General features: G+C 36.9%; 3 protein-coding genes across 3 annotated transcripts; all 3 read right to left on the reverse strand.

The window, feature by feature from the left end:
• Nucleotides 1–4,489: 4,489 nt before the first annotated feature.
• Nucleotides 4,490–8,047, reverse strand: psmd4a (proteasome 26S subunit ubiquitin receptor, non-ATPase 4a). Its single transcript, XM_042776510.1, has 10 exons — nt 7,903–8,047; nt 7,263–7,403; nt 7,054–7,168; nt 6,849–6,935; nt 6,666–6,734; nt 6,359–6,574; nt 5,930–6,038; nt 5,354–5,485; nt 5,209–5,261; nt 4,490–4,968 (listed from the first exon to the last, which is right to left on the reverse strand). The coding sequence occupies exons 1-10, from the start codon at nt 7,926–7,928 to the stop codon at nt 4,798–4,800; spliced, it is 1,119 nt and encodes a 372-aa protein (XP_042632444.1). The 5' UTR covers nt 7,929–8,047; the 3' UTR covers nt 4,490–4,797.
• A 1,642-nt stretch (nt 8,048–9,689) lies between these two features.
• On the reverse strand, nt 9,690–21,566 carry pip5k1aa (phosphatidylinositol-4-phosphate 5-kinase, type I, alpha, a). Its single transcript, XM_042776511.1, has 16 exons — nt 21,323–21,566; nt 20,983–21,086; nt 17,678–17,712; nt 16,919–17,008; nt 16,312–16,442; nt 16,089–16,206; nt 15,690–15,842; nt 15,272–15,571; nt 14,580–14,776; nt 14,030–14,113; nt 13,906–13,954; nt 13,728–13,812; nt 13,451–13,642; nt 12,279–12,411; nt 12,032–12,125; nt 9,690–11,507 (listed from the first exon to the last, which is right to left on the reverse strand). Exons 2-16 carry the CDS (start codon nt 21,023–21,025, stop codon nt 11,505–11,507), a joined length of 1,707 nt encoding a protein of 568 aa, XP_042632445.1. The 5' UTR covers nt 21,026–21,086; nt 21,323–21,566; the 3' UTR covers nt 9,690–11,504.
• Nucleotides 21,567–23,764: 2,198 nt separating this feature from the next.
• Nucleotides 23,765–24,967, reverse strand: ecm1a (extracellular matrix protein 1a). Its single transcript, XM_019093748.2, has 3 exons — nt 24,812–24,967; nt 24,288–24,547; nt 23,765–24,190 (listed from the first exon to the last, which is right to left on the reverse strand). Exons 1-3 carry the CDS (start codon nt 24,867–24,869, stop codon nt 23,996–23,998), a joined length of 513 nt encoding a protein of 170 aa, XP_018949293.1. The 5' UTR covers nt 24,870–24,967; the 3' UTR covers nt 23,765–23,995.
• Nucleotides 24,968–26,407: the final 1,440 nt, after the last annotated feature.

Genomic DNA, 26,407 nt, shown 5'->3' on the forward strand with positions numbered 1-26,407 from the left:
ACCAATACACTGTTGAGAAAAAGCCACGAAGACGAGGAAGACCCCCTTCAAAGAAAAGCAAGAAACAGAAATTATTTGTAGCGAATTTAGAAGATAACACCTCTCCATCTGTCCATATCTCAGATCTCACTCCATGTCAAGAGAGCACAGAAAATACTGTCAAAGCAGCTGCAAGTCCAGGAAAGCAAAAAGTTATGGATAAAAATGTAATTGTTACCAAACAATTGGGGACTGATCCACTGGAATCCCTTCAGAGTGGTACTGATCTCTTGTCACACAGCATCCCTACATCTGGGTGCAAAAAAGGGAAGAACCTTAAAAGAACAATAAGAAACCCAAAGTTATCGAGCTTAAGAGTATCTGCCAGAACATCTGAAACATCAGTCAAAGGTTTTCAAAAAGGAGAAATAACTTCCCTCCCACAAAACTCCCCATTAGTTTTTAACGAAGAAGGGAAAACATCTTTGCCTATGCCTGAGATAGTAAAGAAACAGAAACTCTGTGAAAAAACTTCTCTAAAAGATGGCAATGTGCCGGCAGATATACAGATTGAGGATAAGGCAAAGATTAAAGTAATGAAAGGAAGAAAACGTGGTCGGAAGAGACGAAAAATTAAAGGCGGACAGCATCAAAGAATAAAAACACAAGATTGTTGTGAACCAGCCAAAAGTTTACTGACAAAGTTCAATATAACCAGTAAATGCTCTACTGAGGACCAAAATAATATAGTCACACCAGAGAAAAATGATAATGAGAAAACCAAGTTAGACAGTGTTGAAATGATCTCACCAATAACTGCAGAGGCCTGCAAATTAACAGCTAAAACAGACGTCCTATGCAGTTCTCCAACTGACCTGTCCTCCAGTTTAGTGAAAGAAGTCAAGAAGTACAAAGTGGAAGAACACAGTGCTGAGCCGAGTGGAAAAGATTCATCTGAAGTTTCCGTGCAATCTTATACTGATACAGGAGTCTCAATAGGAATTTGTAATTTAATTTCTAGTAATGTGGTCAAGGAAAATTCAGAATTTTTTCTGGATACAAATATTAAACCCAACATTGAGCTGAAATGTCCTGAGGAAGCAGATGGATTAAGTGTAGAAACGTCAGGGAAAAAAGTTTTTAACTCAACTGGGCCAGAAAACGCTCTTCAACCTTCTACTGAATGGAAAATGGATGATTTCACACAGGATAGTAAAGACTGTGTAGTCATGGCAAACAAAGTGACTAATAACAGGACAATAAGATCCAAGCCTAAAGAAATAGTGAAAAAACCTCTCAAATGCAAATACTGTGGTGTTTCCTTTCGGCACATTACAGCATACACCATTCATCGACGCATTCATACAGGTGACAAACCCTACAAATGCAAGATTTGTGGAAAAACTTTTGCTCAACTGTCTAAACTAAAGTCCCACCGCAACATACATAAACAGGATACCTCTTTTCCTTGTCCTTTCTGTAGCCGAAGGTTTTTGCAGAAAGATGATTTGCTATGTCATTTTAAAGTCCACCTGCAAGAATCAAAAGCAAACAGTGAACCACCTATGCATGTAAAAAGCAAGATAAATATTTCATCAAATATGTCTTCAGAGACCCCAAACAATTATGGGTGCCTTATTTGCAAGAAAAGCTTTGCAAACCATGTCAAATTGCAGAATCACATGCAAGCGCATGAAGTGGAGAAGCCCTTGACCTGTACAGACTGTGGGAAGACATTTTGGAAACAGTCAAGCCTCATAGCTCATGAAAAAACCCACTGGCCTGTTAAACCATATGCTTGCTCGATTTGTGGAAAAGGCTTTAACCAACTAAAAGCCCTAAAAAAGCATTCTCAAGACCATGCTGGTGAGACACCTTTCTCCTGCTTTCACTGCGGTCATGGATTCAGTGCCCTGTCTGCACTTAGGATGCACCAAGCATCCAAAACATGCATTGCAAGGAGAAATTATGAAGAGAGCAATAACATCGAGGGCTTCATTGTAAGTCAAGGAGTTGATGGTCAAGTGAACACACCAGTATTCTTCAAGTGCCAAATATGCAAACAACTTTTCAGGAAATGGTGCCAATACACTCTTCACCTTCAAACACACACCAGCTCTCCCCCATACATTTGTTTTTCCTGTGGACAGTGTTATGAGAAGGATTCAGAGATGAATGTTCATTGTGAGGTATGTTGCCAGTCAAGTGGGGAGGAGAAGATTTGTAATGCATCACTTACCGAAATCATGCAAGGAGTTACCCATACCTACCCTCTAAAGTGGACCTCATCTCAGAGTCTAACAAGTACAGGATGTCAGCTGGATTCCCAAATGACAACCAGTTCAGAACAGCTCCCACAACTGCCTCAATTGGTGGATGAGTTACCTACACAAACAAGAGATAGAGATCTTTCAAAACTTCCTAAAACGTATCCTGCCCATTCACCCATTAAGGTCCCAAATGCCCAATCACCCGCTCGTTCTGATGTTATCTGTACTTCCCCAATTAGCTCTCTAGAATGTATTGAAATCACTCAGAGTCTTTGGAAATTTAAGTGTTCACGTTGTGGTCAGCGATTCGAGAGGTACAGGACTTTGAGTGCTCATCTGCAAACACATGCTCCACATTGTGGACAGTTCTTTGAAAGGTGGAGTAAATTATGGCTACATCAGCAGCATCATCACCTAAAAAGCCATTGTTACTCCTGTACGCAGTGCAATCTGCAGTTTCGTTTCTTTAGCTCTTTTAGAGAGCATATGATTGACCATGCCAGGCAGAGACCGTATGCTTGTCCCCTCTGTCCCAAAACCTTCATTCAGGAGGCAAGCTTACATGCTCACCAATGTGAGTCTCATAGACTTTGTAAAAGTCTGAAATGTGATGTCTGTTCTAAGACTTTCAGTAGTTTAAGAAACCTTATCAAGCACAGTCTTTTGCATAATGGTTCTACCTCTCACATTTGTCTCCTTTGCAATCTCTCGTTCACAAATACAAGAGTCTTAAAGGAACACTTGAAAACACACACCACATACCATGGACTGGCCCTCCCTGACATTCCATCAAAGCCACTTGATTTTCCTCACAAATGCAAAAGGTGTAAAGCTAGCTTTTCAACTGGAGAGTTGCTCTACGCTCATCTGATACGTCATTCTAGAGATGCAAAGACTCTCATCCGTCCAGCAGTAGTACCTACCTCAAAATTGTTTGATTCTTGTCTTAATGGCACACCATCTACCCCACCTTCCACTCACAGTAATCATATATCAAACCTCAAACTTGATGGCATACCTAATGATGACAGCCTGTATGTTTATTCCCACCCTGACAGACTGTATGTGCCCCCTAGTCGCAGAGTACAGCTTCCGGTCATTAATTTGGACCCTGATGAACCAGAGGAGGTCTCAGACTCTCAGAATCCTGGTCATGAACTTCCAAATAGTGAAATCACTTCTCAATCTGACAGCACACACCTACCTCAGGCCACTTTAGATCAGGAGACCACCAACCTAAATCCGAGTGAAAGCATAGAGATGATGGCAAATGGTCAACATAATTACAGCCACAAGTATCAGAGAAGCCCATTATTTGTGGAGACAAGTGTTGACATGGACGTAGAAACACCTGCTCAAGAAGAAGATTCGGAGGAGAGTTTTGAATGTGCGGACTGTACTGAAAAACTTACCAGCGTGTTGGGCCTTTATGAACATTACATTCTTCATGCAATGGGAGATGCATATGTACAGGTAAATTGATAATGCTAGAAGGTAGACATTTTCCCACATATATTATGCTTTAAAATGAATGTTTTGAAACAAATGTGTGTTGATGATGACATATCTGTTTTACAGTTCCAATGTTTAAAGAAAATATTGGCAGAATGTTTAACTTGTATTTTTTACATCTTGAACAAAAGTGGGAAAAATTTGCATTACTACTACTCTACCTTCTAACATGCTTTTTTCAACCCTCAGGTTCATTCATTTTAAAAGTTGTTGCCCACTAGCCACTCATTTCACTACGCCTTATCTCCGTTATCTCTGTACTGCCATTCATCATCTCCTTTTGTGCCTTCAGTGATAGTTTTGGTTCTGTAAAAGATCTGTAAATAGATATACATAATCCTGTATAACTCCACAACCTCCTAATCCTTCCTTTGTAAAGAAAATTTATGGTTACGTTTTCAACACCTTTTAAATTCAATTTTGTAATATTGAGAGGTGGTTAAATGTAGATTAACCTTGAACATTCATATATGAATGTCTGGATGGGACAAAAATATACTGTATATTGTAAAAATGAGTAGATCTTGAGAACATTAGAATATTTCTGGAAAATAATAGCTTTGAAGAGATCCAAAAGATTCTATGCTTTTAAGTGGATTCAGTTTTGTTTTTTTAATAAAACATGCTACTTGTCATGTGTAATATTTTCATTATACTGTCAAAGATCCTACCGACAATGGCGACAATCCAAGGTAAAACATGTTTCTAGCAAAATAAAACTGTAAGGCTTCTTATCAGATGTCATGTTTTAATAGCAATAGAAAAAAAGCAGAAACCGTTCAGATTACACATTTTGCATGGTTTATCAAATATTTAATCAGTTATGCACAGAGCAGAAGGGGGAAAAGATCATTAGCAAGCTATGTGTGAATTTTTGAGGTACCACACAACATTGCAGTGATTTTGTAGTAAATGTCTCAGCAACTCCATATGCATCTAAAACTGCTTTTATAAGGACTTTTGATGGCCACTTTTTGTAGGAAGTCATTTCACATGGCTTGTACATCAATCACTGTCAGTCACAGAACACTTGAATTTATTTCTTCTTCTCATCACCTTTTTTCCCCTCTTGTTTGTTACCACTCTGAGAGGCTAGGGAGCCCATGGCATTGCGGATGGCCTCATTGTTGGGATCAACACCAGGTAGATTCTCCAGGACACTTTGGAGGAATTCTGGGTCCTGCATTACATCATAATCATCCTCTTCCTGTAGAATCAGTTAAAAAGTGCAAGAAAAAAGACAAGTCAACAGGGAGTATAAGGGAACAGTGTTCTGTCACAAGGAAAAGACATGGGTGTATATATATAATGTTTATATATATATTTTTTTTTTTTCAGTAGATTCCTGCTCAACAAATAGAAACTTACAAAATACAAACAAATTTGAAGTTTGATTTCTCAGTATCCTGAGACTGTGATGAGCCCAACAGACAATATTTTTAAGTACCTTAGATTCCGCAGTGTCCATTGGAGCTCCTGTATCCATTGATTCTCCAAATTCTGACATAAGAGGGATGATGGTCAATATCGCATTCTGTGTCAAGTACAGAGCATGTTCTAAGACTAAGAATGTACAAGAAGGAGGCACAAACCTCCACCTGCCAGGGACATCTGCATGGCATAGGCTATCTGCTCCTCCTCTGTCATGCTGCTGAAGTCCGGCAGTACAGCCACACCAGTCTCAGGCTGAGAGGCAGACATCTTCAGAAGAGCTTCCTCTGATTCTGAAGGGGAGAACAAAAGTGGCAAAGAAAATCAGGACTCTGTCTTGCAATGGGAATCAACTAAAATGTTAAGAATCCAAAGTATGGAGATGAAGACTGACAATCTTTTTTTTATTAAAAAGCAAACATCAGTGCAATTTTATTACTTGAAAATGAACAGGCTGCACAAAATGAATCAATAACTGAAAATGTTATTCAGAATAAGGACCATGCTGAAGTCACCATGAAAGAAAGGCTATAAAGTTCAAAGATGCTTGACGCTGCCTGATAGTGTAGTACCAGCATCTACCAGCAGGGGCTAACAGGGTCATGCTAACCAGCAAGACCTAATATGCAATCATTAAAAATTTGGTACATTTTGAAATCTGCAATCTACCCAGTACTAGCCCACAGCCACTATGCCCAACATCCCTCACTACTATAAACATTCAGGCACATCCTTACCATCAGCGGTTGAGGTGGGAATGCCAGCCTCAGCTGCTGATTGGGCAGCCACCCTACGAGCCTCCTCTTCCTGCCTCTGCCTTTGTTCCTCCATAGACACACGCAGAGCCTGTGGATCAAGAGCAACTTAAATAAATATCTTCCCTTTCGATGTCATTAGAATTGATCAAGTGAGACTGAACTAAAAATACAAAAAAATGTTGCAGACTTAATAACGTTGCTGGTAAACAAACAAAGTTAAAGCATCACAGAGCTTCAGTGTTCACACACATTGAGGGAATTAACCTATAAATGTTTTTCTCATAGGTGTTTCTGCATAATATACATATGTATAAGAAGTTTCACCTTTAAATAACAGACACATTTCACCTGTAATGCTATGGATTCATTCTTCAGTGCAGTTATACAAGAGATAAATTTGTATCTTACCAGGGCCAGTTCTGGGTCCGCACTGGGGTCCACTCCAAACTCAAAGTCACTTGCACCCAGGCCCATCATGGTACCACCCTCACCAACCAGGATGGGAGAAGACAGCAGGGCATCAGCCAGGCTGGGCCCAGGGGGCACCGTGACCAGATGAGAACCTGTGCCCTCCTTTCCATTCAGAGTGTTCACGAAAGCAGTTAGTTTCTCTGTGTTCACCTCCTGAACAGATTGAGTAAAAGAAAGAAAGTGAAAAATCAAAGCAAGAAAATCTGAAAGATTTTAAAGTGATCAAAAGAAGGGTGCCAGTTACCTCTTCTCCAAAATTGATCACATCAACATTGACCTTTTCTTTTTTCAACCGCTTCGCCAACTTCACCATCTTAAAAGGATTTAGTGAACTTGTATTTCTTAAAATATTCAGTTTGACCAACAGTGAAAGATGAAAAGCATATGTCATTCATTAATAAACAACAACAACAACAAAAAAACATACATCTTTTTCGTTGTCCTCTACTGGGCTGCCCACAAAAGCAACAATCCTCATCTTGTGGTTCTTGCCTTGTCTATGCTTTAGTGCCAACTAGATGCAGACATACACGGATTAAAATATGCTTTCAATTTTTAAAAAAGGGAAATTCCCCAAAACGTATTTAATTTTTGAGAGAACTATCACTATAAGCATGTATGAATGTACATACGTGTGCCACTCGTATGCTGGTGCAGAATGAGATTATTCCAAGTGGCTGAACCGCATGGAGCTTTGAGAGAATGCGGCCAGTGTCTGTTGTCAAAGTTGTTAGGACCTCACAATTACTGCAGCAAACCAAAAGATGTGTTATAACATGTAAACAGCACTACTGACAGATCATACATATATTAAATAAAAATACAACACTGACACACTTACTTTGCCATTGTGATTAGGCCCACATTGTTCTCTGGGTTACTACGGGTCTTTGAGTGACAGACGATGTTGACGGCATCCTGCTGTGCCTGTAATCTAGTGGGCAGGAAATCCCCATTCCTCATGTATTCACTGTTGTCTATACTGTAAAAACATATGAAGACGATCAGCATGTTTTCATCCAACTTATACAAGTATAAGAGCATAAACTGGCACTTGGTGTCACTAGTTTTATTTACACAACAGCCAAAGTAAGTAAACTGAATCCCAGCATTGAAAAACTGCTTTAGGATAATGTCTGTGAATCAAAACCAATTGCGCTGCCTATCTAGACATCTTTTGAGAGCGTTTTATCAACAATTTATCTCACTAGACACTCTGAGTTCACTAATAAATTATCATAATTTACGGGACATAAATGTGTTTTTGTGTTAGTGGTCTGTTTCATTATTGCAGAGCTTCGTGCTGAATAATGACTCAGGTGAATGTCATTCTAAACAGAAACCGAATATTGAATTCTCTCAACTAAGAGCTCAAAAGTGTGTAAGAAGGAAAAACCTATGCAATTACAGTAAGTCTGAGGAGTAGTAACTATGTAATAAGAGCAAATATATCTACAGCAGAGCGTTTGTTTATTTCTTACCAGACCATAGTACTTTCGAGCCCCATCTTGGAAATCCTCTAGTCAGTTTCCCAAAGTCTAAGCGTCGCTGATTGGCTTACAGATGTAGAACAATGACGCGATTTGTAACAGCAAAGCTGATTGGCTGACAGTTCCGTGACGCTTCTAATACAGGACGCAGTGTAGAAGGTATTTGTCGCGGCCCCTCACAAACAGTTAATCTGGAATAATAAAATTGTTAAATATAAGAATAAATCAATCTTCTATGACAATTGGATTAAAAACGATATTCTAATGGTCTCACAACTGATGAATAATGAGGGTTACTTACTAACATATACTGAATTTTTAAACATATTTAGGATTCCAATAACTCCAAGGGAGTATAGTATTGTCTTTGATGCAATTCCAGAAGGTTTATTGTGACTCTTGAGAGGTAGTAGTGAACCTCATAAGCAATCAATGAATAAAAAACAGGTTTTGTTAAACGGAATTGATATAAAAGATAGTAAATGTAATAATAAGTTCTTCAGATGCTTGGTTCACTGCACTGCCCTGCTACGCCTCGAAATAAATATTTTTGGAATAAACTTTTTGGAAATATTAATTGGAGATTGATTTGAACTTATAATAATAAATACTGTATTAATGATAAAGTTTTTGAAATATACTTTAAAATTATACATAAAATTTTCCCAACAAATGAGTTCCTAAAACGATATAAAAATGACCTTTCTGAATCCTGTAAGGATACTGAAACTGTCTTACATCTTTTCTTTGAATGCATGTATGTGAGGTTTTTTTGGATTGATGTGGAATATTTATTTAATATGTTGAGTGGAATTAAAATTTGCATAGAGAAAAAGGATGTTTTTTTTATTATGACAAAAAAAAGATATAGATAAAAGTCACAGTTTGGTGTTAAATCTTATTTTATTACTTGGTAAGTTTTACATACATAAATGTAGATGGTCTGAAAGGATACCCAACATCCAACATGAAGATTTACTTTGAAACACTGAAAGGACTTTCAAACCGCAAAGCATTAAGAACTATGGACATTATCAAAGAATTAAATTTCTCTTCTTTATTTTAATTATATATGTATACCCCTTTCCGTTATGTTTTTTTTTTTTTTTTTGTGTATGTGTTTTTTTTTTTATGTGTGAATCGAATGTTCGTCTGTCTGATGATTTGTAATCATTTAGAATATTATTTGTTAAATATTTGTATTTACTGTATTACTTTATGTGTAATTCTGGAAATAAAAAAAAAACGTGATAGTTCACATAATGGGAAGAGATACTACATTACACAGCATTTGTATTATATCATATTATTTCACCCTGTGGTTGCCTTTCTCACGGCAACAGTCTATGGATGTTTCTTCAACTAGCAAACTGTATTGTATGAAACTTCGTCCTGTTATAAAATAAAGTAAAATGCGGGAGTTCGCGTTGCTGAGGACGTTGTTAAATTTAAGGTATAGTTCACGTCAAACATTACAATTGCGATAATTCCTCACCCTAATGTTGTTCCAAACATTCTGTTCCCGGATATTTTATGGAAAAGGCTAAGTGTATGGAACTAACAAACTCACCACTCACATTCATCGTTACTTTTACACATAATGAATGAATATTTACTGAGACAATCATTCTGAGTAACATCTCATGGCGTGTTTCACAGAAGAAACAACATCATACAGGTTTGGAACAAGTTTAAGTGCAGATGTAAACCATGAAACTCTGCCTCTGACAGGCTTTAAGATATTATCATCTGTCAGTAAAGCATAACACAGGAAGTTCTACTTTTCAGTGTTATTTATTTCATTAATTTGCATACAGCATGAAATGTTGCAATATTTTCCACTCCAAAAGTCTTAATATCCTCTCAAAGAGAACAGAAATACATGAATGTCATTGTAAGAGTGAAGAATATTTTCATAAAGATATTACATAAGACCATCCTCAGTTTGATGGACAAGAATAAATTCAGGATTTTCAGATTAAACCGCAATTGCACAGGAATCCCCAATCTTAAGTGTACAGTTAAAAAAAAAAAATAATAATAAAAAAATTCACCTCCCCAAACAAATTTACACAGCCACCAGGTATCAGACACTTTGGAAGTTGAGATAAAGAAATAAATTACATGCAAACATACAAATAAATATGACTTTTTACAGGAATGTTTCTTTTGTTTAGAAAAATTGTCACAGAAAAAGATCCAGCAACTTTCCCTTACTCCACTTATCTGCTTTTAAAAACATTTGCATCTTCATTACCGATGTCTCTGTATTCAGACTGACTGATTAGCATGAACATATTTATATAAAAATAAAAAATAAAAGTTTTGGTTTAGATTTTAGTTTAGTTTGATTGCAATTCTCTTCACAAAACCGAGACCTTAAGAGAAGTTTCTATTCTACCCAGTTTATGTAGACATAAAAAAAATACTGAATACAGTACAGATGCTATATATATTATTTTACAGTAGTTAGACTGCCAAATATGAAGAATTATTGTGTGCTAAAAAAATAACCATTTTAAAAATATTGAATTTGGTCTTTTATATATATGGTATATAATATTTCTTCCATTGTTACAAAACTGATCTTTTTACCCTGTGTTTTCTTTAGTTTTTTTTTCACTCTTTTTTCTAACAATGTAAAGCAAACAAAACTGGCCAATGCATTTTCTTGGAAACCTCCACATTTCTTTTTTAATAATTATATTTTAACAATCACACACGTCCGACTGATATTTTGCAATTGTGCACAATCCACTCGCAGGCATCATGCACAGTAAAAGGGTTCCCGTTTATGACAAGGCAAAATAACTTGTGATTAAGGCACATTAAATATCCAATACAATATCACAGTACTGCAATCAAATCGATTCATAAAAGTCGTTCAGATTTTATAAATTCAGATTTGAAAAAGTGTTTTATGTGATTGTTCAGGCAACCTGATCTGGCTTGACTTGTTCTAAAATTTGTTGTTGTTGTTAATAACCATGCCATATTCCTAAAATGTCTTTAAAATAGGCAATAAAAACTCAAAATCAACCAGACTTCTTTTCTTCCCTTAGCAAGTAAATAACATGACCCCTGCAGACTGGTCTCCTTGGCAAATTAAGAGAAAAAAAAGATGCATGGTCAAATGAAGTCCATTAGAAAACTCTCTCAGAGATACTCAAAAGACCTGTTTGTTCCCTAAGAGCGGGTCACATGATGCAAAGTTCTCATCACTTTACTTCTGCTGTGAACATTCTCAGGTTCGAAAAGTTATTGTAAATATGGCACTGTTTGAGAACAGTTATATCACACTGTTGAGGTACTACAGTGGCATCTTTCTTTTGGTTCCATTTCTTAGCAGCAATATTCGATGCCATACTATTGACATCCCAAAAAATACATGGGGGGGGAGTGTCTTTATCTTTACGTCTTTACTGTTGCATGATCATGTGCACTTCTCTCTTTTGTTATCCAGATTCCCCGGGTGTTTACAGCAAGACCATCTTACTTTAATGTTTTTCTTTTTCTTCCTGTACTGATGTCCTTAAAAGAGAACAAATCTTTGTCCTTGAGGGCTTTATTTTGTCCTGTTCATCCAGAGTCTTTCACTGCAACAGCAAGAGAAAGAATAAATTACACTACTGTAGAGCAGGGTTGAATGACTAAGACGAGTAAACCAGCAATGCTTGCTTTGTAAAAAGCAGCTCTCATTTCACTTTGCAAAGATGACATCGCAATCAATGATTTGTAAATGTGCATGCACTCTGATGATAAAGAGAACCCTTTATTTCACAATCTTATTTGTTGGCATGATAGAGCAGCATTTCTCAAATGACCTCAGATTTTACATTAGATATCAAGTGGTGACCCAATAAGGTAGCAAAACGCTAACAAAAATGTCTTAAAATCAAATATTAAAATGTATTCATATTACCATGCCTAGCCTGAACAATATGTTAATATATTAATATGACAGGCTGGAAAAGACTAAATTTTGCAAGTGTTAAATGGCGATCAAACTGTTCACAAATGCAGCCCACTAGTTGAGAACCATCCAAAACACTCCTAAAACATCAAGTGTAACTGTTTTTAGTCTGAAACAGTTTGCAGCCCAGGACAAAATGTCTCTTACTTCTGATGTGCTTGTCTGAGGAACGATCTCACTGAGTGAAATGGCTTCCACATCAAAGCTTTCCCCGGAAGACTGGGCAGCTATACTGCTATGACTGGGGATGAAATGAGAGATGTCTGTATACATTTATTATGTAAGAAAAGAGTGAGAGTGCATCAACGAATGATAGAATCAACGAATAGTATTATTAGTAGTAGTTGACTAATCTTCGGTCAAATTCATCCAGATCTTTTTAACCATCACATACCTCCAAGCTGGAGTGTTTGCGGGCCGAGAGCTTACAGGCGAGGCTGCTGACAGGGTCGTATCAGCTGAGCTACTTGTGATCTCCTCTTCATTAAGCTGTTGTGGGAGCAGGTCAGGACGAGTAGTCTGCACACCTGAGGAGAGAAAAAGAGAGGAAAGAGCAAATAATGATTTAGTAGGGTTGATGGGGAAAGGGAAAGACTGAACTACAAAACTTCTGTCACTACTAGCTGATAATCAATAACTCAATTTAGGCCTCTAAAATGTCAGATGATTCAAATGCATAAACCTCAGAGAGAACTGAAGGCTGTATGAGAACAATGATGACATTGTCCATGCATGTGCTGTAGGGGGCAGACATTTACAGCTCTCATTTGCTTTACTATCAGCACAAAAGGGAATCTGGCTATTAAACTACACAAAGTTATCATGTAATCTCGGCTAGTGCTGAAAGCTAATAAAGCATAGCAGGAACAATGCTTTCCATAGGTCAAGTGAGCCCACACTGGACATACAGTTGACACCCTCAAGTAGCTTCAATGCTAAAAACCTAAGCTTTGTCAAGAGGAAATGGTCATTAAAACAATTTCTTCTAAATGACAACAGATCAGAGAGTTTATACATCTATCAAAATCAAGAAATCATCAAAATAACAAGGAATTACAGATGTACAATACATCAGTGTCACATTATTTAGGCCAAATTAATATATATTAATATCAGTTGCTATTAAAATTTGCAATGAAATGGAAAGAACCTTTTATTCCATATTTGGACATATTGGAGTATTAATATATATATATATATATATATATTTTTATGGTAAGGCATATTATTTATGTTTTGATAAAAAAAAAAATTACAAGGTCAAAGTCTAAAAAAAAACCTTTTTGAGTTTTTGATGTTTTATTTTGAATCTACTCAGAAAACACTAGAATTTTAGTATTTACATCCCAACTCTGAACCACCAAGGAATCACAACAAAGAAGATTCCCTTGAGCAATATCAACCAGTGTAGAAACATGCCTATTGATTTACATTCAAGACATTTAGAAGATATTCTTATCACGAGAGAATGATACTGGAAACCACAAGCATTTAAAGCAACATTTTACTGCTATCTTGTCCGTCTAACCTTCCCATTTCCCCGTATCTCTCAATGTCTTCTCATACCTCTGTCTCCTTGAGTGTCTGGGATGAGGGACACAGCTCCACTGCTGGACAGCTGTGCTGTAGTCTGTTGTGGCTGTGTTTGTTCTGCTGCTACAGGAAGGGATTGTTGTGATTGTCCAGATACTGCAATGTTTGACTTCTTCCCACAAGACACAGTTCCTCCTCGACTTTTCTTTGTGGGTGAGGTTTTCACTAACAGAAGAATTGACATAAACTTTATTGCATTAGCCCTTTAATGCATCCATTGCAGATGTTTCAGTGTGACTATCAAACTTACAGGGAGGTTTTTTGAATACTGTATTGCACATAAATTTCTGGAAACGATCTGCGTAAAAACTCGGCCGATGAACAGATACACTGTCCTGCAGAGGAAAAAAATCAAAAGAACAAAATAAATACACAAAATGCATTTGTAAAGTTAGTCTTCATGCAATGACATGAAGTATGAGACATACCCCATCATGCAGGAAAGCTTTCCACGAGTGCTCCAACTTCTTTACAAGCCTAACATACACAGTTATTAGCAAATTATAGGAATTTGTTATGGAGAAAATGCAAAAATTTACAGTTACAGTTTACCTGTAAGACTGAAGGATATCAATGATGCCGATGAAAACCAGCAATCTTTCTCCTTTCGAATTAAATGCTGGAATTCCTCCCATGCTGCAAATAAAGAACATATATCACACATTAACAACTGTGTTGGCACAAGTAATAATTTCACAGTAATAATATTAACACAAAAATTGCAGCTCTGAATAAAGTATGTCACATTGGTTGGCTAGTCACCGAATATACAGTTAACCTATCAGTAATTCAGCTTTGCCATCATTGGAATTACATTTGAATAGATATTAAATTGTATTTAAAATTTCAAATTGTAATAACATTTTACAATATTACTGTTTTTAGTATACTGTTAAACACGAGAGACCTATTCAAAAACATGAAAAAAAAAAAAAAAAAAAAAAAATTAAAAAAGGCTTACCAACCCCAAATTTTTGAACAATACTGTAACATTCACTCTAAAAAGGTCCTATAGCCTTACACATTCTGTCTTACAATATTTTGGAGATTCCCACTGGGAGTTTTGCAGATTCAAGATGCCAGCCAAAGGTGGTTCACTAACCTCTCGTAGGGCTGTGGAGAAGTTTTGCCCTTGGATTCCCCTTGAATAGACTCAATGGCTGTACAGTATAGGGGCTTCTGGCCTTGTGCCTTTTTATGGGTATCGGGCACTGCAGCAGACACCTCTTCACCGGCCCGGTCCAAGTTGTGGATACCCACCAGCAGACTGTAGTCCATGATTTTAAAGCTTTGTAGTACCTAAACATACAGGAATACAGAGAGGCACATCAGCAGATGCAAACTGCAGAGCGATTAAATCAAACTTTTTTTTAAAACGAATAGATTAAACTACCATGAATATGCATTTATTGCATATGTGTTTACAACAAAGCATCTCAAGTGCAGAAAATATAGCTTGACCTTGAACAATGTGAATGGCAAAGATGTATCCTAAAGCTGTACTACTTAGACCAGTGGTTCTCAATTCCAGTGCTGGGATACCACTGCTCTGAACATTTTGTATGTCTCTCTTATTTAACGCACCTCATTCAGAACCGAGGGCGTCAGATAAAAGAGACATACAAAATTTGCAGAGCAATGGTAACCCAGGACTGGAATTGAGAACCACTGACTTAGGCAATTAAAATTTTGTAAGCCATTTTGTAAGCCATTCTTCCTTACGTTTCTTTCCTCTTGCAATGTCAACTTCTGTCTCCAACACACACACACACACACACACACACACACTCTCACCCGACAGTCTCTCTGAATGGTCTTGCAGAGGGCGCTGTAGTGGTCACTCTCCAGCAAAATGCCCTCAGGCATGTCCTGCATGAAATCTAGGTCTTTGCACGTGGGCAATTTCTTGGCTCTCTCTTTCGGCGAAGCACGTCGCTTGTACGTTGAGCCCTTCAGGTCGAATTTAAGGTGCATGGGTACAGCGCATGGCAGCAGGTTGTTCATCACTACAATTCGGATGTTCTTCCCCTCTGCCTGAACACAGTAGAGCCCGTAGAACTTGGGAAGCAGCGTACGCATGTTCTGGTTCAGATTCTAGAAGATGTAAGGTGAATTATATGGAGGAAACAATATATCACATAATAATGAAATAATTATTAAATAATAATAAAATGAACAAGATATGTTGAGATAATAAATAATAAAGACTTACCATGAAGTAACCTGGCAGGAGTGTTTGCAAGAATTCTGCCTCCTTGTGTTGTACCGTCTTAATGATAAACTCATCATCACTAGAAACGTAGAAGAGAGACCCGCTCGCTCCAGGATTAGATAACTCGATCAGGGGCTCATTGCAAAGAGAGTACTGCAGAAAACACACACACATACACAGCAGTTAACATAGGACTGGAGTGTTGCAGGTGTCTATTAAACTAAATGCAATGTCACTGAGAAGCACTTTTGTTCGAGTCATAAAAGGAAGCAAGATAAAACATATATACATAAATATAAAAATAATCTGGATGGAACAAAACAAAAACAGAGATGCAATATAAACATGATCAATTAATTTCCATAACTTTTGCTGTTTAGTGAACAAACAGGATAGTACCAGGTAGTCATCAGCTCTGATCCCAAACATCTCTCTGAAGTAGCGGAATGCAATGGGAGCATAAGTTTTAAACTTGAAGTCACCATGGTGATGACCTGGAGTTGAGTTACTGCCTTGACTGAGAGGGAGAAAAAAAAAACAAGCACTTTTAAGTACACAATGTGACCACTTATGAAAAAGGTTCTTCATGGTTCCTCTCATGCAGACATGCATGCAAGCGCACCTGGGAAAGAAGATGCTTTCTACCACTTCAAAGTCCTGCATGAGAACGTCTCTTTCTGGCTTCTGGCTCAAGCTTCCCACACTGTGTGTGATGCCCAGCTGAATGGCACCTTTCAGAGCAGACGATGTTGTCTGAAGAAGGGTTCCAGTGGAGGGCACATGATGAGCAGAATAAGAACATGTTGATGAGCAATTCAGAAAAATACCAAGAAAATTCTTCTGGAACTACTATACGATAATTTTAACTCTAAATATAACATTGATACATGCATCTTGTTTGAAGGCCTACAAAAGACATTTGATTTAATAAAACTGAAAGGGAGGAGCAATAACTCAAGGCCTGCTAGTCTTACCTGTATGTACCTGCCCATACCATTTATTGGGCTTTATCTTCTTCACGGTGCCACACAAATAACAGATAACACAACAATAATCTAAGAGTTGAAAGCAGATCCGACAGATTCAGGAATGTGCGTCATGACACTGAGATTTGAATTGCCGATAAGTTTGATCTGGTCCCATTTCTAACATATTTCTATTTTTAAATATTTACAGTGTTAGCAGTACACAAAATGAGAAAATATAATCTGGACATCCACAGCTCGCACCTTTTTATATGTGGTTTCCCCAGTGGGGTCAATTCCTCGGTGGCCCATGGTCTTTTTGTTTGTTTGGGATGAACCGGAGGTGCTAAGAAGCTGAAAGATATATGATTGCTCAGTAAACATATCAGGCAAGACAGAGTATTTAAGCCATTAATAATGTATTTATGACAAAGGAACATTTTCAGCAAATGCTAATTATGTTTACATCATTCTGAATCAATTATACAGTGATGCACTTGAATAAAATCACAATTATCAATACATTTCAAAAGTATTAAGACTTCATGTCTGTCAAAATTGTACAGAAAAATCCCCTAGTGAAATCAGTGATGCTGAAATAATACATTTCAGCATCACTGATTTCACTAGGGGATTTTTCTGTACAATTTTGACAGACATGAAGTCTTAATACTTTTGAAATGTATTGATAATTGTGATTTTATTCAAGTTTCAAAAAAAAAAAAACATTTACCTCAAGAATACAGTAACACAATTAGTGCAGATGTTTTGCAGGGTATATGGTAAATGCATTGGATGTAAATCAAGAGATGTGCCGATTCACAAGAAATAAATAGAAAAAGAAGGGGGTAGAGAGTCCCATTCACATTATAGACAAAAGTGAGAAATCTGCTAGCACTGATTAGAAAAAAAGTTCCAGTATTGAGTCAAAGAAATTGGCCAATTCATAACAACCACAAAAAGTGGATGAGAAAAAAAAAGTGAATGTGAAAGTATTATTAAAGCAGAAGAGACGATAATAACCTCTGAAGAAGCCATCTTTCGATTTCCAGGAGTACCTATGGAGTACAAAAAACAAAAAGATGAATGTTTCAACCAAATGTTATAAACTCATGCAAATTAATTGTGGAAAAAGCTATTAGGATTTATGGTGCCCTGTGATTCATTTATGGTTTGTAGCTAGCTTTATTACAATGAACTAAAAGATTAAAAACACCACAACAATCCACAAGTAATCCACATGACTCCATTCCATCAACTAATGTCTTTGTATAATACAATATCCAGTGTAAAAGTCAATCCCCTGTCCTCTCACATCAAAATCCAAGTTAAAAATGTCTTGATGGATTTGTTTATTACAAACACACAGCTTTTAATTTCACAAGACATTAATTTATGGACCGGAGTAATGTTGTGGATTACTGTGATTTTTTTAATCAGCTGTTTGAATTCTGATGGCACAAATTTATTAGAGAGGATCCATTGGTGAGCAAGTTATGTAATGCTAAATTTCATTTATATCTTTGATAGCTTAAGGCTGTGTAAATATTCAGCAATTTTTCATTTTTGGTAACTATTCCTTTATATCTTTTCACATATTCCCTATGCACTGGTTTCCTTTCAGTGCACACTGGAACAAAACCTGACATTGAAGTGAGTGTATTGCTTGTGGGTGAAAAACTATACCACAAATAAAATGCAAAATAAATGCAAATGCTAATACAAAAAAAATGTTGTTCACACTGAGTTGAGATGTGTCCTTAACCTCAACTATGATTCTAAGCTCGGGTTTCAATTCCTTTGTTCTTCCAAGACAACACTGTAACCCAATCACACCAACTAAGTGTGTAGTAGCAATACGCTCAAAATAATAAAGACGAGCACAACCCAGGCAGTCTCAGGCCTACAACAGACAGTCTACAACACTGAAACTCAAATCAAGATCATATGAAAACACAGGCACACAGTTGTGCTTACACACATGCATATACGTTTCTACTGGTATAACCTCCAAAATAAAGACATCTGAAGAGTGATTTAAAAAAAGAAAAAAAAAAGAAAAACTCCACTATCACTAATATATGTGTAAGAATTACAAAACCTCAGACACCTTGATCTTCTGAGACATACAATAGATACACAGTGCATTAACATACAGACATCTGTTCCCATATCTCACTGAGAGAAAATGCAGGAAACGCCTCTCTCACCTATGCATCAGTTCCTTGATCTCCCGAGAAACAGACAATACAAACATACACGGGCATCTTTGAGACACCCCACAAAGTGGAGGTGCAGGAAACGCCTCTCTCACATATGCAACAGTTCCTTCTCATCCCCGTCCTCCCTCCACTTGGTTCACTCAGAATGGTCAATAGTATTATGTTCTACACGAATGCAAGTAATTTACAGTCATTTTTGGTGTCATTTGAATTGTCTCAGGGTGACTGGTACAATGGTTTCAATCTAACAAATGTACGCTAAAAGATAATACAGATCCTAAGAGTTAAGAGATACCTTCCTTGGACCGAGTGCATATGGAAGCCAGTTTTTGCCATGAAAAAATTCTCACAATTCTGACTTTGTTCTTGCAACAGAGTTTATATTTCACAATTATTACTTTTCTTTTTATATCTTGCAATTCTGAGCTTATGTCTCTGTGAGTTTTTTCCTCAGAATTGCGAAAAATTAAAAGTCACAATTACCTTTTTATATCCCACGGCAGAAATAGGCTACAATACTAACTAAATACTTAAAGTAAAAACCTTTAACTACTGAACTACTGAATATCTGCAAAAGTCATCATGTGTGCTATACTGAAGAGCACAAAAAGAAAAATAAAGCCCCATTTCCACCGCAGGAACCATGATCTAAATAATGTTTGGGGTAAAAATTTTCCCCTCAGAAGAGAAGGATATACCTGCAGCCTGGAGATCTCCAAATGGGAGAGGTAACTCCAAAACGGGGTGGGAGCTCCAAAATAGGGCGTGGCTTCCTCGCATTGACAGACAGGCACATGACATGCACGTGAAATTTTTCTCCCAATCCACTTCAGTGCAAACTCAGCCCCACAGCTGATTCTAAAGATTTTATTGGTTGAGTCGATCACAGTGTTAATTTCCTACACAATGCCACAAAAAATGCTAACCCCTAAACCTACCCCACACCTGACCCTAAGCTTAACCAGTGAAACTGATTTCACGGCGGGATTGGTGCTGAATAGCGTGGTAAAGAAAGTTGCAGTTCAGAAGATATATAAATATATCACTGCATCATTCATTCATTCAGTTTAATGCGATATGAGATCGCCGAGCCAGGCCGTTCTGTAACTCCCAACCGGACCTCACCGGACAATGGCCCCTTTTTAGTTACACCCAGTGTAACTACCCCCTCCTACCCCAGCCCCATTGCTTAAAACAAAGATATAAAAAAGTGGATGTTTTGCCCCATTTTGGAGACCTCAGGTCTGCAGTTACTTGGCTCAGAAAGTCCCTGCTGGCGAGGTAGTACTTTTTCAAAGATCCAGAACTCTCTGTGGCGGGACTTCAGCCCTGAACATGCTGAATGGTTGAGATCACGCAGCATTGTTTTTCAATCACCATTTACTAGCATAATTTTTTTTTAAAATATTAATGTTATTGTGTAATGAAATGTAGCTTTAAAAGTATTTTAGGCGAGAATGTAGTTGTTTAAAACTCAAATCTGCGGTTTATTTATAAAGACAGCGTCTATTTGAAAATGTGCGTTGCCGATTTCGGAGAAGTGAGCTCCACGCGATCAGCGGGCGCTCAGTGCTCATGTATCCGCCTAGAGCAGTCTCAACTCAGCTAGTCCTTCTGACATTTGCCGCTGGCTCTGATGTCTCTGTAGTGGTTAAACATAAGATATCATTCGTTTTGGGTAAATCTAACAGGTAATGTTTGGTCTTTATTCTGCTGTTCTATTAATATGTTAAAATGAAAAGAGGCAATACTGTTTGATATAATATATTTTGTTTCATTGTAATGTATGTACGTTCCCTAAACTACATTTTTGTGGCTATTAATATGTTTAAAATTGTTCCAGGTAAGCGGCTTATGAGTATAATGAATTAAGCAAACCTCAAAATCTTCACCAAGTGAACAATCAAAAAAATTGCTCTGTGTACTATGTCCTCATGTTTCCACATGTCCTCAATAAAGCAGCTATCTATCTATTCATTTCTTACTGTAAAACACAAGACTGATTTGCATGAGGTTCATTTTTTTTTTGAAGCCAGAGCACAATAACTTCATTTACCTTATACTAACGTTTCATAAACAGCAAGAGGAAATAAACTGATCTCTTACTGGAGCTCGCTCCATCCGTGGAAACTACTGCTGGCGTAGCCATCTTCTGGCGGAAGTTTCATATGGTCCTGCTTGTTTTCACTTGTGGTTTATGCCCCACAGCCCTGGAAAATAAACACGTCCAAATAAAGTCTGTTGTAGGAAACTAACTGATGGACGATTACAAAAGTTACTTAACCTAGTGTGGCAACATTCTTCCTTGACGTACGAGGAGCGTGGTAGTTAGTTTCACACTACTTTAACTTTCTCAAAACAATCGCTCAATATAAAAATGGTTAGCTTGCTTGCATACTAATGGGTTAATGGCTAGAGACCCACAATAACGAGTAAAAGAGCTTACCTCAACTTATCCACTTCGCTTTTTCCTCGAAGATCGAAAACAGTGTCGTTAAACCTCTGTTTACGCTCACGGAAGGGCTCGATGGCTCGTGCGAAACTTTGAAGTACGCAAAATTGTTGATTTTTATTACTTTACCGGGTCCATCCGAAGTAAACAACCAACTGAAACTCACGGAAGCGTCCTCGTTCCTCGAGCCTCCCAAACAAGCGGAAGTGACGTTGTTGCGCCGCACTGTCCTGCTGGGCGCGGTGCCGTTGAACTCAAAAGAGTAGAATGGCTTTATTCTTGCACAAAACTGGCTTTCTACTCGACTGATACAGAATAGTGCAAATTTAACTATTGAATGTTTCGTTTAAATCGTTTTCCCCCCCTTCGGCTCAATGAATACATTGTTCATTCATAAATTTAAACCTGAGGAGCAGTGGTGTAGTCCTAAAGAAAAAAGTGGTTTATTATTACCTAGTCGTCACCCCCGTCCCACCACCATCACCAATAATAATAATAATTATAATAATAAAAACATGTTATTGTTGTTGGTTTATTAGTAATTTATATAGTAATTTAGTAATATCAATACAATGCACTGAAAAAATTGGTCAACAGATTATTTTTCAAGTAGTCTACAGCATGACTTCCAGGTGGTTCCAGCCCATCTGTCCACGCATTATTACAGTTCTATATAATTTCAACATGTTCCTTTGGATTGTGAAAAGTCCTTCACAGATAGCTACATCTGAATTTAATGTTTTATTTTTATTTTTATTTAATGTTCATCTTAATTTAATGTTCTATTTTATGCTTTTATACACTGATTGTATTATTTTGGAAGGGATTTATACTTCCTGCAAGTGGATTTTGTAGCGTGTAGACTGGGCTGGACTGGGGTTAAAATTCGGCCCTGGACATATCCAGCCCACGAGTTCACCCATGAATGTTTTACTGGGTTAGAGGGCCTTCAGTTGGAGTAAATAAACGAATAAGTAAAACAGGACAGAAACAAATAATTATAGATATTACTGAATTTAAAACAAATGCCTTTTTTTAGATAGAAATGCACTTGACAGAAAAGCAATGAGCTAGAATGCAAAAAATTTAGGCCCTACTTCTAATAGATTCTGTCATCCTTTCCTCACCCTCATGGGATTGCAAATCTGTTTGACTTACTTTCTGTGTAACACAAAAGAATGTATTTTGTAGAATGTTACCAAACAGTTTTGCTTATACCCTTGATTTCTACTGTATGGACAAAAATGTCTTGAATTTCTCAAATTATCTTCTTTTTTTTATGTTCCACATAAATTCATACAGGTTTGGAATGACAAGATGGTATTGAGTAAATGGAAATTTTCATTTTGGGGTGAACTATCCCTTTAAGAACTTTAATATTTGTAAATAATACACACCTAATTTATATAAGACACTGATATGTATCTTTAATCGGACTCTTACTGAATCAACATTTTACTTCTTACAATGTAAGATGTGATAATGCAACAATTACAACAAAGAATCACGAGTTTCAACTGTATGGGACACCACTGAAGGGGAAGTGACATGATAGTAGATTACGGACTTGAGAAGCAACAAAACAAGTGGGTATTTTGAGGGTATATGCAAATATTGATCTTTCGAAGTCGTAATACGCAAACAGTGACAACAGCTACCCTGTGATAAAAGATATGAATGGTCAATAAATAATTAATCAATCATAATTATGCTAATTATGTACAAATTATATTAGAATGAATTATTATCATAAGAATATAGTTCATTATTTACTTCGTTAAGAATTCAGTTAATTAACCTAAACTTTTACCAAGCAACATAGTAAATTGTTGGCATAATAATATAGAACTCAGTTGTGCCTCAGCCAGTCTGATTTAAGAGCCAGAACTATAACTAGAACTGATCTTTGATATTCTATCAAAAGTCTACATGATGAAAGTGTCTTGTGATGCAGATGCTAATGATTTTAAATAAACCATGATGATGATGTGCAATGCCACATCCAACATAAAGCAATCTTAAATAACTACTAAGCTAAAAAACCAACAAACAATGTGACATGAAAGATTGCATCTTAGTTGAAACTGTTATTTTCTCAAAGGAAAAACCTAATGTTCCTAGATAGCACAGATATATACGTCTGCAAGATGTCTGTTAAAGATCACTTCATCTGGAAAGCATTTGCTGTGTACAAACATCTGACAGACATCTGTAAGATGTAAGTTTTACATACATTCTAAATCATAAACATTATAAACTATTTGACATCTGATAGGAAACATATAAATATTGCAGACAAGTAAACACTAAAAAATACATCTTGCAGATATAAAAACGTCAAATAGACATCTCCATGATGTATGTGTGCTATCAAGGTTAAACAACTCTTTAAATCCTTTTGCCACTTTTGAAATAAACTGACACTTTATACTGAGCTTCAAATGTTATGAGCAAATTTTATTTTGCATATTCTTCTATGACATAAAATAATTCATGGGAAAATAAATGTATTGATACACAGGGTTACATTCCAGCTCTTCTAGAACACTGAGCATGTTTAATTTACATGAAAATCATTCTATATTATGCCTCTTGTGATTCACATTTGATTAATGGACACAGGTTGTGTGCTGCTAAATGAAATAAAAACATATCGCAGTAAGACCTTTAACAGGTGTTGGGGTCCCAGGTGAAAATCCTGTCAGGTGGGGCAGTGTAACCACACATGGGTTGGTAGGAAGGGTTAGGAGCCTGACTTTCAAAGCAGTTCCACCGTTCTTCTCCCTTCTTTTCACAGCACTCATGGACCAAAGTCTTGGTGGAGTATTCCTCGACACAGAAATAGGACAAGGTATTTTTCCACTGCAAACACAAACAAAAGACATCATTATATTTCTGTTTAGCAGTCCTATAGTAAAATTACTTCTGTTTGGGCATGTTTCTCAATCTGTGTACGCACCGCCTGTTCTGCACAGCAAAGGATCTGTCCATTTCCAAGGGACAAACCTCCATAGCAGCACTGATCAAACCACGACTCCAGCCTGTTGACTGCATTAACAGCACGACGAGCGTAAGCATGACCCGATGAAGGGAAATAGCTGGCAGGATATCTGGGACGACCATTGCCATAAAGACAGATCGCATTGATATTGGTAACCGAAGGTCTGGCTGGAGGGAAGCATGATTTCAGCATCACATCAGGGTCAATGCTCTGTCCCCCTAAATGGAAGTAAATTATAAGTTTTAGATATATATTATTATTATAAGTAAATTTTTGGTTTTTGGGGTTTAAATTTTAAATGTTTTATTTATTGATGGTTGGAGGTTAAAACACAAACATATCTGAATGCAATGTGCAAGTACCACAATGGACATTATTAAAGTAATATATCCAAAATTAATTAAAAATTAAAACTTGATTCTATTTATTGTCAAAATTAAAAGACAATAAATAGAATCAAGTTTTGTAAATAAAGCACATACCTTCCAGTGAAATTAGATGAAGAATCAAAGTAGTTAGAAGTGTGCTTTTCCGAATCATGACTGGTTATTTTTCAAAGTTAAAGAAAAGGTCCTTCTTTGCTGTTTGCAAATTGGCTCTCTCTCCTTCAGTCTTGATGGGAGCTTTAAAATACTGCAAGGTTGTGTCTAGATTTAAAGGGATGGAAGGGGAATGAGAGGAGGGGTCAAAGCTGGTGGGTCAAGTGGAACTTGAAGATAAGGAGATAAGGGCCTAATGTTATCTGTCTTTATTTTATACCCCCCCTCACCACCACCACCATGATACTAATTCAAACGTCAAAACAGAGGATAGTCAAAACAGGAATGACCACGTCAACAAAGTTTACTAAAGTTACATTTAACGGAATAAACAGTGATATCAATGTCATGCCACACATTTTCTCAGAAATGTCAACTGCTTCAGTGTACAAAGGGGTACCTATTACAAATATAAAAAAGAAATGTGTCCTAGATTTTTAAAACACAAGCAATGCTGAAAACTTTTCCTTGGTTAGATTTGAACCAGATTAGGTTTGTTGCATTATCTGATAATATGGCAAAAGTAATGCTCACCCTAATGTTTCACCTTTTTCAATTAATTTTCAATTTTACACAGGCCGGTTTATCTTCTCTGACATTTTGCCAGGATTCATCATGTTTCCCAAACGGGTGAGGTGTTTAGGGAGGATATGAGGCTGGCACAGTGAAGCGTAGCTTAAAGATGTGTGCAGTTAAGCTGTGCACAGCACAGAAAGGTATCTTATCAGCTATGAGAAACCTATTTTTCTGACCATTTTGTTCATAGCAATTTGTTGCCAAGAAATACGTAAATAGATCATGATTCACAGAACACAAATTGTGCTTATCTTCAACCCTATTCCAAACATTGTGCTTATTCACACATTTTTATCTAATTAAAATGGCTTGCTCAGGCGCGTGAGAGAAATACTCCCATGGCATCTTGTAAACCAGCCAGTTGTGCTGAAAATAAGGTGATGTGTCATGCTTGAGGGACTGCATGGAGAAAAACATAAAATATCTTCACATTCCACTGCTGGCAGGTAAACAAAGCAAAACAAATGTCAGTGTCCGCATGGAGTTCTGAGAAATTCTTTGAAGTGTATAGTATCAAAACTACTAAACTTAGCTGCTTACCAGTTTGTGAAATCCCATTTGGTTATTTCCCAATAATGCAATCGTGAACAAACAAGCTATGAAATAAATACCCAATAAGCTGTTTATTTAGTTGTTTTCTTTCTTTCTTTCTTTCTTTCTTTCTTTCTTTCTTTCTTTCTTTCTTTCTTTCTTTCTTTCTTTCTCTTTACATTTCAGATATTTGGATATACTAGGCTATAGTGGACAATAATAATCTGGTGTATAGTAGGCTACATCTTATACACATACGCACAATATAATCAGATTTCACATTCTCAGCATAATTATTATTAAGGTTTTTTAACAAGTTACAATAATTACACCTCAGAACGAACTGTATGTTCAAGTGTGTGAAAAAAGTGTTGAGTTACTATGAAGATGATTTGTGGTTGACCTAGTCAGCACTGGATCAAAAACATTAAG

Source organism: Cyprinus carpio, chromosome A19 (assembly GCF_018340385.1).
Source record: "Cyprinus carpio isolate SPL01 chromosome A19, ASM1834038v1, whole genome shotgun sequence".
Classification (NCBI taxonomy): Eukaryota; Metazoa; Chordata; class Actinopteri; order Cypriniformes; family Cyprinidae; genus Cyprinus; species Cyprinus carpio.

Coding starts and splice junctions, on each gene's coding strand:
- psmd4a (XM_042776510.1), bottom strand. CDS start 7,928: ATGGGGCTCGAAAGTACTATGGTCTG. Junction 6,936..7,053: donor CCAGCATACGAGTGGCACAC/GTATGTACATTC, acceptor GTCTGCATCTAG/TTGGCACTAAAGCATAGACA. Junction 6,575..6,665: donor TGATCAATTTTGGAGAAGAG/GTAACTGGCACC, acceptor CAATCTGTTCAG/GAGGTGAACACAGAGAAACT.
- pip5k1aa (XM_042776511.1), bottom strand. CDS start 21,025: ATGGCTACGCCAGCAGTAGTTTCCACGGATGGAGCGAGCTCCA. Junction 17,713..20,982: donor CACGGATGGAGCGAGCTCCA/GTAAGAGATCAG, acceptor TGTACTCCATAG/GTACTCCTGGAAATCGAAAG. Junction 13,955..14,029: donor GATATCCTTCAGTCTTACAG/GTAAACTGTAAC, acceptor TGTGTATGTTAG/GCTTGTAAAGAAGTTGGAGC.
- ecm1a (XM_019093748.2), bottom strand. CDS start 24,869: ATGATTCGGAAAAGCACACTTCTAACTACTTTGATTCTTCATCTAATT. Junction 24,548..24,811: donor TCATCTAATTTCACTGGAAG/GTATGTGCTTTA, acceptor ACTTCCATTTAG/GGGGACAGAGCATTGACCCT. Junction 24,191..24,287: donor TTTGCTGTGCAGAACAGGCG/GTGCGTACACAG, acceptor TTGTGTTTGCAG/TGGAAAAATACCTTGTCCTA.